The sequence below is a fragment of the Parasteatoda tepidariorum genome, chromosome 7 (genome assembly GCF_043381705.1).
Source record: "Parasteatoda tepidariorum isolate YZ-2023 chromosome 7, CAS_Ptep_4.0, whole genome shotgun sequence".
Taxonomy (NCBI): Eukaryota; Metazoa; Arthropoda; class Arachnida; order Araneae; family Theridiidae; genus Parasteatoda; species Parasteatoda tepidariorum.
In genome coordinates this window covers 69,434,879-69,451,712 of record NC_092210.1, presented here as the reverse complement: position 1 = coordinate 69,451,712, position 16,834 = coordinate 69,434,879, and the positions used below count along the sequence as shown (strand labels likewise).

Genomic DNA, 16,834 nt, shown 5'->3' with positions numbered 1-16,834 from the left:
CTGCAATTCCCTCACATTGCAGGGGGTAGCGTGGCAGCACGAATTTGGTTTTCCAAGAAGGATTAAGGTCAGGTGAATTTGGGGGACAAGACATGACTTCAAAGTCACTGGAATGTTCCTCGAACCAATCCATGACGATTCGACCCTTATGACATGGTGGATTATCCTGTTGGTAAACACCATCCCCCGCAGGAAAAAATGTTGCCATGAATGGGTGAACCTGGTCTGCAACTATGTTCAAGTAGCTTACAGACGTCAGGGATTGTTCTATGAGGATTATGGGTCCTAATGTGCCCCATGAAAACATTGTTCCTGGGCGAGAAACCATGAAAACCTGGGAGAGCCCATTTTTGTAGATGGAGGGTGGTCATAATGTAATGGCTCTTCTGTGTATATGCATCATTATTTAAAATTACATGTTGTTATTGTTAATGTGTTTTGTTTCAAGTTTTTTATTAAATGTTCAGGGAAAAAAAATCTTCAAATACTCAGCATCAATTTAAGTTTGATATGTATAGGGGAATATAACGGGGTATTATTTTGTATTCGAATTGAGATGAAAATTTAATCCTTGTCATCGTGTGAACTAGAATTCATTTCATTATTTTCTAAAGTAATTAAAAAACCTCTAAACTTTTATACATTTTGTACTCTCTTAAAATGAATATCAATAACAAAATTCTATAAATATTTCAAAAGCAAATTGAAATATTTTTTTTAAAGTTTATTATTATTTTTGCCTTTTAAAGAAGTCTCATTTTATCCCCGAGGAAATTAAAATTATTTTTCACCATATGTTAATAAAATAGAATACAATGAAACTGCTGAAATTATATTATTAAAAATAGCTGCGTTATTAATTTTAGTTTTTATTATTGACTAGAAACTGTTCTAGATTAAAAGAAATGATAATTTCAGAAGGCAATTAACTTAAATATGATCTAAGAAATATTTCTCGTCTTTTTCTCCCTTTAGCCATCTCATTTTTCCTAAATCAATAATAATTTTAAAACTTCAAATATTTTTCAAATTAAAAGAGTGCTTTTATTTCTTTCAAAAAGAAGTAAGATGATATCAGCAAGAAATATTTTCTTGCCTTTTTCTTGTAATAAAAGAATCAGAAATTGAAGCAAAATGTTTTAATAGAGTAACAAAAGATTATATTCATTTTGGAGCACATACGTATATTTATAGTTGTAGCGATATTCTTAATTTTTCAAAATTTAAAAAGCAGATATTACATACAACTTTAAACTAATAATATTACTATAATATTATTTTTAAAAATTTTATTACAAAATATGTGCTTTTTAGCGTAAAAAATATTATTTGATGATTTTGATATTTTAAATGAGAGGAACTAATATGTATTGTATTTTACTTACTTTTCTTCTTATTACAAACTTTTACTGTGCATATTAAGTGTTTAAGTATTTTTTCAGGTATTTTATTTCATTTTATAGCCACCCAGGCGAAGCTAATGGTTGCAGGTTCAAACCCCGATCAGGACATGACAGTTTCTCTCCGTCTGATGTGTGAATGTGGCCTACCCTACGAATGTATCTGTGCCAATGTGGTGTGGATAGTGTTGTTCGTCTCCGTGACTTCGGTTCACAGGTGCTCGCCAGGTAACTTTAAACTAGTAACACTTCTGGCATTTTTCGAGGTGCAGGACGAAAAGCTCCGTGTCTGCCGTTAGAAAAAATTTTTTGTTTAATGTGTATTTTCAGACAAATGAAAAAATTTTCTGTATTGAAAGCACGCTAAAAGTAATTTCCCAGACCGTGTAAATTAATTTACAAGCTTAAATTATTTTTTAAGCATAAATGAATATAATAAATCAATTACATATGAAGGTATAATTGCTATTATAATTTTTTCTCTCATAACTTTGTATTGTGCGTAAGAAGAAAACTAAGTAAAAGAAAAGAGAAAATTAAGNACGCTAATGATTATTTCCAAAATGATGGTAAGGTAAACATCTTTCAAAAAAGAAAGAAAATCCTAAAATCTTATGAGGAAAAAAAATTTTTTTTTTAAAAATGACGGGAAAATGTATCGAATTTCTTTCCGTTTTTTTGGTTTTCCGGTTTTCTGATTTCCGGATAACGGGTTCTGTACTGTAGTATTTCACACCTGACTAAATGTCAAAACTAATTATGTATGGATCTATAATTACATACTCTTTTTATTTTTTCACAATTATTAAATTTTCTCTTTTCTTAGTGGTTGAAACCCAAAAAAAAACTAGCAAGACTGTTTTATATTTTTTTTTGTAGTTTAAAACTGCTATTTTTTTTTAATTTTGCGTAATGAGTTTCATTTTAGATGCAGACATGATTTCTAATGTAACAATTTAACAAAAATGGGGTTTATTTTAAATGGTAGGCTATTAACCCATGACAGTTTAGATGTATTTGAATTTTACTCATCAGGGTTTTAGCTGTAGCCAACAATAATTAAATTTATTTTGAAGATGATAATGAAAGGCACGGTAGCTCAGATAGAGCTTTCGCCTTCCAATGAGGCGTCCGAAGTTCGAAACCCAGCGATGGCGGAGTGATACGAATTCTGCTCCTTCTTAAGAATAGCTGGTGGATTAGAATCCCTTTGCCGTCGGTCTAACCGATGAAGATCTTTAGATCAGTTTTGGAAATTCTAACTAATCTGAAATTGGTAAGAAAAATTTAATTTGGATTGATGATAAATTTTTCCCTCCTAAATTTCCTTATTACTAACTCATGTTTTTGAATTTTTTTTAACATTTCTTTATTATTAAAAGAAATAAATGTTTCCATTGAGTTGACATTTCTTGCTAAAAGACAATAATCTTACAAATTTACAGGACATTTTTTTAATAAAAAAAAAAAGAAACAGTAAATTTTTTTCACACTTTAAAATAAGTGATAATCAGTTATTTAGTTTTATTGTTTATTTGTTACATAAATTTGGGGGGAAAGTTTGAATACATAATGAAAATATAAAAGCACAAACTAGTAAAATTCAATAAATAACAATTAAAATTAATGATGCATGCACAAGCTATCAGATTTACAAATGAAATTGATGACAATAAATAAAATATGATTTCAATAACATGAAAATTACAATACATATCCTCAACACTTAGATAACACAATAAATCACTTAATAATGACGATAATCCACAGATAGATTAAGTACTTCACATAACGTATGTACAGTAACATTGAATAACATCACAATTGTATGAAATGGTTTTAAAACATCAAACAATGTTTGAACAATTCGCACCAAAATGGTCAGGAATTTTTAAATAATGAATTTACACTTTGAAAGAGTTATAAGTTTTTATTAAGCATCGCGAGGGATTCAATTTTTATTTAAAATTTGGGAATATTTTTCTTAATAGATTTTTTTAAAACAAATTGCAGATGTTTTTTATTTAAACATTTTGATACACTACAAAGCTTACACATCTTTTTAATTTTAAATGCAAAATATTCTGCATAATAACGATACAAGGAACATAATAATAATATAAAGTGTGTCAAAAAAGTTTGGCAAATGAACAGATATCGCAACGTGAGTCAAAAATTGGGCCATGAGCCAGTGCATGGAGAGACCTATAGAGAGATATTTATTACAGCATATGACAAATATAGCGTGTAATTGATGCAAATTAATCCGCTACGAGTATTCGAATAGCGAGTGCGCAAAAACCTGACTCAAACTGAAATGGAGCAATAGATAATCGTACTGCTTTATTAAAAAGGGGTTAAACAGCCTCAAGAAAGTGTAAACGAAATAAGTTCGGTGAGAAGAAAAGGCATTTATGTTTGGTTTTGGCCGAAGCCACGCACTTTTTCTAATTTGTACCCTGGACACAATCAGCTACAACCAAGTTTTCTCCCTTCATGCCACGTGACACACGTTCGGTGACCACAGCTTAGAAGGGTTTAATATTGAAATCGTTGAAAGCTGGGATGATTGCCCACATGACTTGAAGAGATCTCTCCACGTTAAGAGTTGACAGTTTTCTTTGGAATTTGGGAAGCCTTATTTTTCAATTTTTTTTCACGGTATTTTAATGGCACACCAGGCTGCAACGAATGCCTGAAAACTTGCTTGTATTCCAACTTTCCGATCTGGCACGTGATCCTATCATATTTTAAAACCTCCTTCTCATGTTCAATTGACGATCGGAATTGGCGTCAGGTGGCGCAAAGCAGAACTCTTTACCTAAGGCAGCACTAAGCATGCATTCACTATTAGCATGTGGATAGTCATGTGAGGAAGAAGTATAATAGTTTCTGTTTTAATTTAAAATCACTTAAAAATTTTTAATATGGAAGTCTGCACGGAGGGAGGCTCTAAACATGGAACCGGTATTCTCCCCAGATGAAGTATTCGAGTGTTGGAATCGCGAATTTAAACGGCACGTGACCGGAAATCTTCGAGGATAATATCTAACGAGTGTACGGGGCTAGCGTGGACGTTAGGTAGAGCGCATGTACTTGAACGATTTTGCACTGGAAACTAATATCCCATTAAAATAACGAATCGAAAGATAAAGCCTACATTTAATTACGAAACTACGGTAAATTTTTATCTCTTTGTCCGTCCACGCAGTACGGGGTTATGTTGCCCTTTTTTGTCATCTGCTATGTAAAAGAGAGAGAAACACAGCCGATTTGTACTTACAAGCCATTATTTATCGGACACCTAATCGATGCAGGAATTATTTGCTTGTGGGAGGCCTTGAATCTGTTTGAGGTTAGGAATGCGTGCCAGATTACTCGTGGTTTCAAAATTGCGAAATGGAAATAGAGCTTGCCTTTGGCCTTAAATATTTTCTTTAACTATTTCCGGATCATAATTTGACAAATATAGCAGCTGAGAATATCGAGTGAATCAGACCGATGTAGCAGCAAGATTGCCGAGGGGCATCGAAAGGCAAATCATTCAAGCAAGATCTGTTTTCATTTTGATCAGAAGTGCGACAACTAAACTCGAATCTATCAACGCTCTATCGGTAATTTCAAAAGTGTTCAGGAGCAAGGTTAATTTCTGGGTTTAAAAAGATATTTTATCTCCAAAATTTGCTTAATGGTTTCTTTGCCAAACTTTTTAAACTAATTTTGTATAAAAGAGAACTCCATTTTAATTGGATGAAGGAAAAGTCCACTCCTTTTCTGATGGATAAAGAGTTAATCGTTTTACCTAATCAACTTCAGTACTTTTCTGGATTAAATTCGTGAGGGAAAACGCAGTATGGATTTACATACAACAATTTACAGTTAATTCTTTTTAAATAAAGAGTAATCGACTCACGAAATTCGATATTCAAGAAGTGAATATATTCTTAGCCACTCCATTGTATATAATCATTCTTTTTTTCCCCATTAACTGCTTAATTGTTTTGATGCTTTTTTTAAAATGTTATGATCGTAAATAACAATAAAAGTAATAGTACCATTTTTGTTTCATTTCACATTAGTTAAAAAAGGTCTAAAAATATGTTTTAAGAAAATATTTCAAAAAAAAAAAATCCTTAACCATAACGCTGTAATTGGCTTACACTCACAAAGCTGTAATGTAAGTAGAGAACATACTTAAATATAAATTTTGCTCTCAAAAGGAAACCACGTGACAGGAGACGAATGGAGAAAGAAATTTTCTTCCTTCCGTTTTTCCTTGTTATATCAGTGGAAGAAAATCGATAAAGAAAAATTAAAGTCAAAAATCTTAAAATATGGTGGTGTACTGTACCATTCTATTTTATTCCATTTCACTGCTTTTAAAATCCAAATTTATATTTTTAAAACTGTTTTACAAATAAATATAAGAGAATAAGAACATGACTTAATCATAAGTAATGATTACATAGAACTATTTATCAGTAATACATCATTTTTTTTTTAAATTTTAGTGCTAACATGAAATAGGCGAAGTTTCAGCGACATAGTTATTTCCTTCCATCTTTGTTTATTTTACCTAATTATTTTTCTTATTTACTCCCTCTAATGTGAACGAATTTTTTTTCTTTATATTTATTTTAAACTTTAGTATCTTGCTTAAGGCTAGTTTTGTTTATAACATGCATTTGCTCCGACAAAAAAGGGATTAGGAAAGATTAATATAATATTTCTATAGAAATGGAATAATTCAAATCCAAGAGAATATCTTCGTGAAAGATTGGGTAACAAATGACATCTGGTGATATTGCTTTCCAAATATCTCTGATTCATAAATATATTTGCAAGTTTAATAGTATGATTATGATCTTGTGAAATACAACAAGATACTTCAAAATTGAGAATAAAAAGATACATGAAATGAAAAGCTTTCATAGACAGTAGATTACTACATCTAGCTTTAAAAATAGTTGCCAAAATCATGGTACGATATGCCCATAGTTTGATCGCTTAAAGATCATTGGCTTTTTATATGAATTGCAGCAAAGATCTTCTAGTTTAAATAAATTGAACATCTAATTGCTTCACTTTTTTCCTGGATGAGTATTATTGCATGCAGGGTTGTTAAGCATACTAGAACTCTTCAGCATTAATGACAAAATTGCTTATTTCATGACTAATAGACTCTCGGAAACATTTGTCTGAACTATAATATCAATACCCAGAACCTGTAAATTTGCTGCAACTTTAATGAGGCGTTAAATTAAACCAAATTTCTCTTCCATTTGAACCATAGTTTCATGGAATCAATATTTAAAGTGTTCAACGTTATGGTTCGACTTCGAACCATAGTAAGGTAGCAGAAAACTTCAACGATGTTATGGTTTCCCGTGAACCAATATTTCTAACAGTGTGTAACCGATCTATAAACAGGTAAGAATGGCTTTAATAATAAATATTAATAAACTTTTTTCTACTTCGAGTATGGCAGTAAAATACTGAGAGAGGGAATAAAATACTTGTATAAAATTATAACAGCTAAAGATTCCAATTTCATTCATATTTAGATCTTTTGATTTAAAATTTTGAGCAATAGTTTCATTTGTAGCATATGCTCTCATAAATAAAAAAGTTTTTCTTCACTATTGCTAAATAACATGCACAAATCTGGTTAGAAATTGCATTACTTTAACAGCTGTGAAATATTTAAGTGTATATCAATCAATTGCGAGTACCAAAGTTTAGAAATTTGCAATGCATTAAAAACTGCATGAAATCAATGCATCCAATAAATATCATTCCATTATATTATATTAAAAATAAACTAAATAGAAAACTAATCGGGTTGTAATTTGACGAAGAATTTAACTGAGGAAATGTATCTAAAAGATGATTTTGCCACAATTTACATTTTTGGCAGTTTGCCAATCATCTGACTGTGGTGAGCTAAATCTACTTAAACGGACATTACAGGTCTTTGCTGCTGCAGTGATTACCAAACATTTGAAATAAGAAGTGTAACAAAAGAGGATTTTTACAAAGGACGAATTCGACATAAACTATACGTAAGACAGGGACCTCATTTGCTGATACCAAATCTCAATCCCTTTCCAGCAATCCTAATCTGTCGTTGTCTTCGTGCCTTGGCTATGGCTTTCAACATGTTTACAAGCTGAGCGGCAGTGTAGTCGCGTTTATTAACTCCACCTGTTAAAAATAGAAAATATTAAAAGCTATTCAAAACTATTGGGCGAAATTAGGAAATTTTGCTACTGGTGAGTTGGAACATTTTTAACAGTGGTCATTTCCTAAAACATGTAGAAACGTTTTCAAGGATCAGAAATTTTAAACGATTAAAAGAACTGCTGATATTAATAGTGTAAGGCATTTCTTTTTAAGCATTTCTCAAAATACGGTTCATTTCTAAAATGAAAATTTTAAGAAAAAAGGTCTAAAGGAGTTTTGCAAATATTATTGAATATTCACAACAATTCCATATTAATTAAAAAAATAATAATAATGGGGGTCCAGTTTACTATCAATTTCTTTCAGTCTCAGATAAAGAGCCCCGATGGCTCAGGGGATAGAACGTTCGTCTTCCAATGAGGTGAACTGGGTTCGAATCCCAGCAATGGCTAGTCAATACGAATTCCACATCTGGTTTACACCGACCCCAGTGCTGACGTGAAATATCCTCACTGGTAGACGGATCATGGGTTAGAGTCCCTTTGCCATCAGGCTAACCGTGGGAGGTTTTCGTGGTTTTCCTCTCCAAGTAACGCAAAAGCGAGTTAGTTTCATCAAGAAGTCCTCCAGGAAGTCAAATTTCTTCTAATACTTGATCCAAGAGTTCCCTTGTCTTTTGCATTGGGTTAAAAATTACTAGACTACTTAGTTGAACATTAGTAGTCGTAAACCCAAAAATTGGGTCAGCTGTTCACAGCGACTGTTATAAAATAAAACAAAATCTAAGAGTAAACCTATATTTTTAGATTGAATATTAATTCTTTTATATATTAATTCTTTTATATTTCTTTTATATATTANTCCTCCAGGAAGTCAAATTTCTTCTAATACTTGATCCAAGAGTTCCCTTGTCTTTTGCATTGGGTTCAAAATTACAAGGCTACTTAGTTGAACATTAGAAGTCGTAAACCCAAAAATTGGGTCAGCTGTTCACAACGACTGTTATAAAATAAAACAAAATCTAAGATTAAACCTATATTTTTAGATTGAATAATAATTCTTTTAAATTTCTTTTATCTATTAATTCTTTTATATATTGAATATTAATTCTGTTTTAGACTGATCCTTCATTCTAGAATGAAATCTTAATTTCTTTCCATTTATTTAAAGTTGGAGTCTTTATTCTTAAAACAGCTCAATTAATAATAATGTGCAAAGCTTGAAGTTTATTTATTTATAATTTTTTTAAAGAAAAAGTAGAAGAAAAGATAAAATTTAACCAAATAAATTAAAATTCATATTTCATTGTTATCTCGCATATTTACTTTTTCTTTAATAGTGTTTAGTTATTTTTAAAATAATACTGACCAGTAATATAGCCGTCCAATGAATCAGTATCATCAAAGAATGGTATATCTTCCACAGGTCCACTCTTATAATGTGGGAAACGCTTTTTCCACCAATAAATATTATCTAGAGCAGAAATATCAGTAGGCACAAAACCATCTATAATGAAAAGTAGAGAAGAAACTTCAATTACGTTTAGCAACTCATAAAAAATTACATACAGGTATTATTATCAGAGCTAGAATGTTAATGACCCAAAAATTCTTAAAAAGTTGGAAGAAAAACTTAAAAATATAAATTTGAACGAAATTAACCTTAAAATAAAAAATAATGTCCTTAAAAAATTTCGAAAATAAACTTTATACTGGCTTTTTTTCTAAAATAAAAATAAATCGTAAGTTTTCGCAACTTGGTAGGAATTAAAATAAATATGTAATTTGTAAATGAAAACCTGATAAAGATAGTTAGAATTTTTTCAAATTTTGGTTAATATCTACCAGAATAACAGAATTGCATTGTGTATCAAATGTTCTTTTTAGAATTCTTCGAATTGAAAGATTGCCTATCATCCAAAAGGAACTTCTTCAGATTTGAAAATCTCTATTCAACATAAAAATATGTTATCGGAGGATTATGGAATTCATAAAATTGAAAGGAAAATTTATATTAAATTATATGGGAAAAAATAATTCAAAAGCAAAGCAAACTTAAAAAATCATTCAAATTTCATAAAAACTATTTAAGGTAAGAAAAATCAAAAAAGTGCAAAAAAATTTCATTCTTTATAAGGATGTTAAATGTTGTATAATTTATAGTTAAAAAATTTTCCCCTTTTATTAATTAAAATAATATTTACTATGATATTTATTAATTTATATATATTTACTAAAAGTTATATTTTGCATGGAATTATCTTCCGATAAACAAATTTCATAATTGTGTGCAAAAATTTTTTATTCGACTTATAAAATTCTCAAGATATGGTGAAATACGCACAAAGTAAAATTAATATAAAGAGGCACAAACTTTCAACCTCTCATTTGACCAAACTATTGGGACGGACCATATTATGGCTATCCCCTATAATTAATTTGTCGAAAAAAATGTGTCTTTGTGTCTGTCTGCAACTTTAAATATCGTCTGCACTAATTAATTAGCTATTTAAGCTCACCCCGTGAATCCATAAAGATTGAATTCTAGAACGTGAGGTAACGATCATTAGATTAAAACTTATTTTTAGTGGTCCGTTTCTTTTTTGTAGAAAATTGTAGCTTTGGGAACAAAACTAATTTCAAATTTGAAATTGATATTTAACCATTATTTATTTTCCATTTTTACCCTTGGAACCTTTGAGTGTTCATTTCCAAATCTCTTCTATTTTTCCTCATACACGCCGAGAAATTTTTTGGAATGGATGCCTATTTTTGACCACTCGGAACATGTCAACTTTTTATATCTGTGTAATTTTTCAAGTAAAGTAAGTTTTTATGCTATAAGAAACACTACCTTTTCATTTCATTCCTGGCTAGAATTATTAAGCATTTATATTGAAAGTAGTCATTACGGAACACCGTTGACGTATAAATTCAATCTTTTCTTAAAATAGCTACTCTTTGTTGCGAATAATCGATATAATTTATGTCATCATTTCCATAAATTAGTCATTAAGTTGTCAAAAACTTAAAATGTTATGTTATTAAGCTTTGAGTTACTAGGTTAACGAAAATATAAATTTTGGCAAACTCTTAGAAGTCGTTTTTGTTTTATCACGAAAAAATTATGATGATTATACTCATCTTTAGAATTAAGTTTATAATTAAAGATTAATCACAGATTTGATCAGGTTACCATGATTTTTATTTTATTTTATAACCGGCGTTCAATAGCTGATGCAATTCTGAGTTTAAGATTATTAATAGCTTTGAACCCGATCCAGAAGACAAGGGAATTCCTAGATTGGAACAAACTAGCCTTCATGAACGACTTTTTGATGGCACTAACTCTCATTTGTGTTACATGGAGAGAAAATCCATGAAACCTCCCACGGTTAACCCGACAGCAAGAGTATCCAAATCAATGATTCGTTAACCACTAAAGAAATGTACGTCAGCACTGTGATCGGTACTAGCCGGATACAAAATTCCTATCTTCCATCCAGAGCTGGAATTCGTAGCTGGATCACCTCATTGGGAGACGAACGCTCTATCCCCTCACTCATCGCAACTCAGTTTCCTGCGGTTTTATATTTTATTTTAAAACCACTGTTTAACAGCCAACTCAATTTTGAGTTTACGACTATCAATGTTCAACTCTGTAGTCTTGTAACTTTGATCTCAAAACAGAAGACAAGGGAGCTCCTACATCAAGCATTGGGATAAACTAGCCTTCAAGGAGGACATTTTTTTAAGTGAACTAACTCGCAATTGCGTTACATGGAAAGGAAAATCAAGTGAAAACCACTATTAGACCAACAGCAAGGGGACTCTAAACCATGATCCGTGTACCACTGAAGATATTTTACGCCAACACTGTGGTCAGAGCGAGCCAGGAACAAAACTCGTATCAACCAGGTACAGCTGGGATTCAAACCTGCGGCATCTTAATTATAGGCGAAAGCCTTGAATAAAAGTGGAAATAAAAAGTGCGTGCCTTACCTTGGAAACTAGAGTAGACTGGAAACTGTGGCCTAAATTCTTTTTTGAGATTGCTTACATCTGAAATAAGATTAGATTAGAAAATTAGATTTTCTAAACAAAATGAGCTTTGTCATTTACTTAAATCTTACATTTGCAATGATTAGTTTTGTCTTCCATTGAATAGCACGGTAATATTTCATCAGGAAAAAAAACATCACTTCAGATGGTCTTAGTTTAGATTTAAAGTGTAAGATTAAGATTTGTTTTAGAGAATATAAGACAAAAGGAAATCATGTTAAAGTTAAAATAGCAATAAGAAGATTAAAAAACGAAATAGACATATATTTCTCTTTTTTTTAATAAACAGCTGTTTTACTTAAAATAAATATTTAGAGTTGACTGCTTTTGTCTACAGTCTGTAGACTGAATCACGCAGCTCTGAACCTTGAAAGGCAGAAATGCTTAAGAATCGAATGTTTGAACAACAAGTTTTCACACCATAGCAATTTTTTGAAAGAAGAAAATAAAACAATGTGCCTTTTGATGTCATTAATAAGAGTAAATGTTGATTTTAATAGTAAGTTATCAAGGAAAAAAATAAGGATGATAACAGATATGTGGTCCACAGATGGTGTATTTATTTTATTTTTTTATTGAAATTTGTGGCAAGATTTTCCAAAAACAAAACTTTTCTTTCTTCTTTATTTTTGCTCTGTTATAAGGAAGATTACTTAGCCGGTTGGTCGCCTATACATTCAAAATTGTAAGAAAAAAATTATGCTCGCTTTCCTCTTTTCTAAATTGATATCTAAAATTGATAAATATGTCTGCCATTTAGCTGTTTCGTATACCATACTCATTCTTACACAGCATAAAAATACATTTCCATGAAAACATTTTTCACTTTACCCATAGAAGCAGATGGGACTCCAGAGTAATTTTGATATATATATTTTTTTGATGCTGTAATTACAAGTAAAATATATATTGGAAACTTTTAATTATAAAAAAACAGTCTAATAGTTACTAGAAAATATCTGTTAGATTATCAGAATTATAATTTTACCAATATACAAAATAAAAATGTTTGAATTTTTTTTCATTCACAATCAAAAATTTATTAATAATTCATTTTGTAAATTAATAATCTTTCTATGAAGAATAGTTGTTTCTCTTAGACATAAATAACTGCAAAGAAGTGCAAATTTTAAAAACTTATTGTTGGAAGTGAGCGATGTTTGCAAGATTTTACCTTTAACACAGAAAAAGACACCGGCGTTTTCATAACCATAAAGTATTAAAATGCTAAATGTAATATTTTTACTTATTTTGACCAAAATCAACAGAAAATAATTAAAAAGTATGAAACATATGTTTAATAAAAAATTTGTGTCAAAGGATTAACAGCGGAAGGTTAGTAATTTTTAACTCGCTTGAAACATACCTTTTTTTGAATCTTTAATATTAACATTTTGGTAGTGACTTTAGAATTTGTCGTCCTATCAGAGTTTTGTTATATACCCTACACGCTATATCAAGATTTTATTGCTCTTGAAATACAAGCTTCAGGTGTAAAATTTCAATCATAATACTGATGAAATAGTAACAACAATTTTTGTTAATTTTTTTTTCATTTGAAATTAAATACAAAGAGCCTACATTAGAGGTAATTTGTAAATTTCAACTTAACAGAAAAATTAACCTTCAAAGAGCAAGAGAAAAAAAATACAACATTGTAATTTAAACTATGTTTCAGTTAAGAAAATTTTTAACATAGCAAATATATATTGTTGGATATCATAAATTTTTATCATATAAAAATTTATGATTTTTATCATAATTTTTATAAGAAAATTAAACAAAATTTTTAAAATCAACCTTTTTAAATAGTCAGTTTGCATTACTATTAAATGTTGAATCATATAATTATTAAATTACATTAATTTTGAAAGATGTGTCATAAAAAAAGGGTTTTATATTATAATTGAAGCCAAAATTTAAATACGAAAAAAAATTACAACTCATAAATTAAAAACATTAAAATTACCAATTCAGAAAGAAATTTTTGAGAGTTAATAATTAAATTAAGAAAATAATTGAGATCAAAATTAATATCTTGCTATCATTTTCTTATATCTTTACAAAAATAAATGTCACGGTAATTCATAAAAACTGTTTATTGTGATAAAAGTAATTTTGATTCCTTTAGTTTCAGCTTTAATTTAACATTTATGACACAAAGAATCATAAATTGATATCTAAAGCCCACGTTGGTTTAAAAGTTAATTAGTTTAATAGTAGCTTTTAAAAAAATCAGCAAATTCCAAAAGCATTTTTTCATTGAGGAGCATTTTTATGTAACTTTAATTAAGAAAGCCAACTTCAAAGAATTCTGATAGCTATTCATTTTCTTAACGTAATTTTTACAGAGAAAAACAAATATCAAAAAGAAAGATTTGTGCAAAATTGTCTGAAGGATTGTCTGAAGCGGCATTAATATGTTTCAACAGATTGAAGAAATAGCAACAACAAAAAACACTGAAATTATATTTTCTGAATCACTTTTAAGAGACCCAAAATGAAAGATGTCTGAATTACAAATTATTTTCTAGCATTTTTGCTAATAACCTTACTTTCAATGTACTATTTTTTTTAAAATTTAATCAAGCAAATTGTAATTTGTGCTGTTATTTTTCATGTGAATTGGTTAATTATTTTTATTTATTTTAAAGTTTTAAATCCTTTTTAAAAAAATTCCTGAAAATTTATGGGAATGCGAGCAAATTATCACGTATCATGTTACTTAGTTATTTTAAATGGGCCATATCTTTCGCAGGCCAATAAAGTTGCATAAACCTATAAAAAATATAAAAACTTACTTGATAAATTAAAAACTTCATTTCTTAACAAAAAATATGAAACTTATTATAAAATAGATGTTTCATTTCATTTTATTTTCCACTTCATTCTCCACTGCAACAGACTTTTTAGTTTTGTTTATCATCTTTTTTTTTATATTTTTCTTTGGCAACTTAACGATTTTCGTTTTAAATCTCTTTTGTTTTCCTCACTCACGTCTAACGAGTCTTGAGAATGGGTGCCTATTTTGAGCACTCGAAGCATATCGACTTTTATAACCATTTTCATATTTTTTCAAGAAAATGATGTTTTTATGTTATAAAGTATATCTTTCTGTTTCAATTTCTTGTGATTCTTCATATTTAATAAGATGACATCTTAACTTTTAATTATTGCACAGTAAACACTCTTTATTTTGAACTGTAATTTTTTTCATTTATTTTCCTCTCTTAGAAATTCAATTCAGTGTTGAACCATAATATTATTACTTCTAAGCATAATAGGGTGCAATAGGTACTTAATAATGTGTAAAACGACACTGTGCTAATATATTCATATATAATTGCTTTAAAAAATGTTGACTTTGTATAAGAGTTTAATACATCGAGAAAAAAGTAGGGTCGAAACTACTAGAATATGGTAACTTTTATTGTGTTTCTGTTTCTATGGAAAAACCAAAAAAAATTTTATTTTTCACCGAAGCGATTTGATAAGGACTTTTGGAGAAATTAACAATAAAATAAGGTTTTTCAATCTGCTATGAAATTTGGTATATTATGGTAATATTTGGTAATTTTACTGTCGCACTTTAGAGCATAGCATAAAAACCATTTATTCGATTAAATTTACTTTTCAGTTTTGTATTTTTTCTAAAGTGTGATATTAAGAAATATAATTTTGAAAACCAGAACTTCCAGTGAACCGTTACCATATGAACGGAAAGATAGCAAAATAAGTGGTTTAAATACCGCATATTTTGGTTTTATTAACCAGAATTATGGATTTTTCTTTCACCAGAAATATCATTACCATATGGTATGATAAATTTACTAAAACTTTTTTTTCGTCACGTAACTAACTACACCTCATTCACTCAAGTTTACGTCCCATATTTTTACAAAAACATGGGAGGTGAACTTGATTTATGTTGATCATATTTTTGCAAAAAATCACTCTTAAATTTTTGAGAAAGATTATTTATTTATTGATAGTTTGCACATTTTATCCTTTTTTTTTAATTAGTTTAGAATATTTATCACTTAAATAGACTGGTTTTCTTCAAGTGTTTTTTAGTTTATGCTTTTATTATAAATTTTTTTAGAATAATTTTATACATAAAATTAATTTTTTTAATCATACATTTTAAACATAAGCAATCACTTATCTATACGGCAAAATAATTTTTGTCTTAAATATAGACCATGAGCATTTTACCACTTCAGATTTAATATTGTAAATTAGATCATCTATATTAGTTTTGAGCAAAAGGAACTTAATAAAGAAAATAAAGAAATAGTATCTTATTTTATCACCTGATTATAGTATCTTATTGTAGTATCTTATTGTCATACGGTAATATTGTTACAATAGTATCTTATTATAGTATCTTATTGTCATACGGTAAAAAATATTGAAAATGTTTTCAATTTTTATGATAAATAATTCATCTCGGCGGAACAGGTTAATGATGATTCTAAACGTCATTTAATTAGTAGTTTTCTGGGAAATGTTTAAATATTTTAAAACTCCATTTCAAAAAGTGGTTTCATTTTTTCAAAATACTATGACTTGTTTTAATGGATAACATTTTAAATTAATCAATATAGTAGTCTAAAAATTTAATCTGATTTGAAGAAAAAAAATTGGCTCTAATAAGTAGATAAATTAAAACTTACCAGGAATATCATTGACTCGATAATCAGATGAGCTCATGAAATTGCCTTTATCAGAATAGTCATCTGAAAAAATAGAGTGTATTTAAAAGCATAATTTTTAAGTATAATAACAACTAAATGGTATAGTTAACAACAACTATATGGTATAGTTATTTTTGATCATATTATGCAGAATATGAGAAAAACGATAGCCCCAATTTGAATCACTTCATGTAATTTTATTTTTAAATCATAAAAAGTCCCGTGTGGTATCCTGTATTGTGAAGTAGAGAATAAAAAAAAATTACATAAGAAAAAAATCATAGTACCTTTCAACTATAAATAAAAAGTCGAACTTATGCGTCTTTTTTAAGCAATAATTGTGTCAAACTATTATGTACTTACTATTATACTGTATTTTAATTTTAGCGCATGTTTTCAAATACAATTTTGCTATGGATACTAAATCTGAACATAATGTTTAAACGTACTATTAAGGTTTTTATGTTTACGATTGTGAAAAATGAATTAAAAA

At 29.0% G+C, this 16,834-nt stretch overlaps 1 protein-coding gene and 1 long non-coding RNA gene across 3 annotated transcripts in view; one reads left to right on the top strand and one right to left on the bottom strand.

The window, feature by feature from the left end:
• Window positions 1-1,429: 1,429 nt before the first annotated feature.
• The window catches only part of LOC139426064 (uncharacterized), a 37,835-nt gene continuing 22,430 nt past the window's right edge, over window positions 1,430-16,834 (top strand). Inside the window, exon 1 of the long non-coding RNA XR_011637343.1 lies at window positions 1,430-1,628. This is a non-coding gene — a long non-coding RNA (uncharacterized lncRNA). The remainder of the gene's footprint in view (window positions 1,629-16,834) is intronic.
• The window catches only part of LOC107448270 (uncharacterized), a 73,713-nt gene continuing 59,779 nt past the window's right edge, over window positions 2,901-16,834 (bottom strand). For both annotated transcript variants that reach the window (XM_043051621.2, XM_016063407.3), the window contains exons 2-5: window positions 16,321-16,383; window positions 11,585-11,644; window positions 8,952-9,089; window positions 2,901-7,604 (exon numbers count right to left, since the gene is read on the bottom strand). In XM_043051621.2, coding sequence (XP_042907555.1) covers window positions 7,477-7,604; window positions 8,952-9,089; window positions 11,585-11,644; window positions 16,321-16,383 — 389 coding nt within the window. In that variant the 3' untranslated portion in view covers window positions 2,901-7,476. The remainder of the gene's footprint in view (window positions 7,605-8,951; window positions 9,090-11,584; window positions 11,645-16,320; window positions 16,384-16,834) is intronic.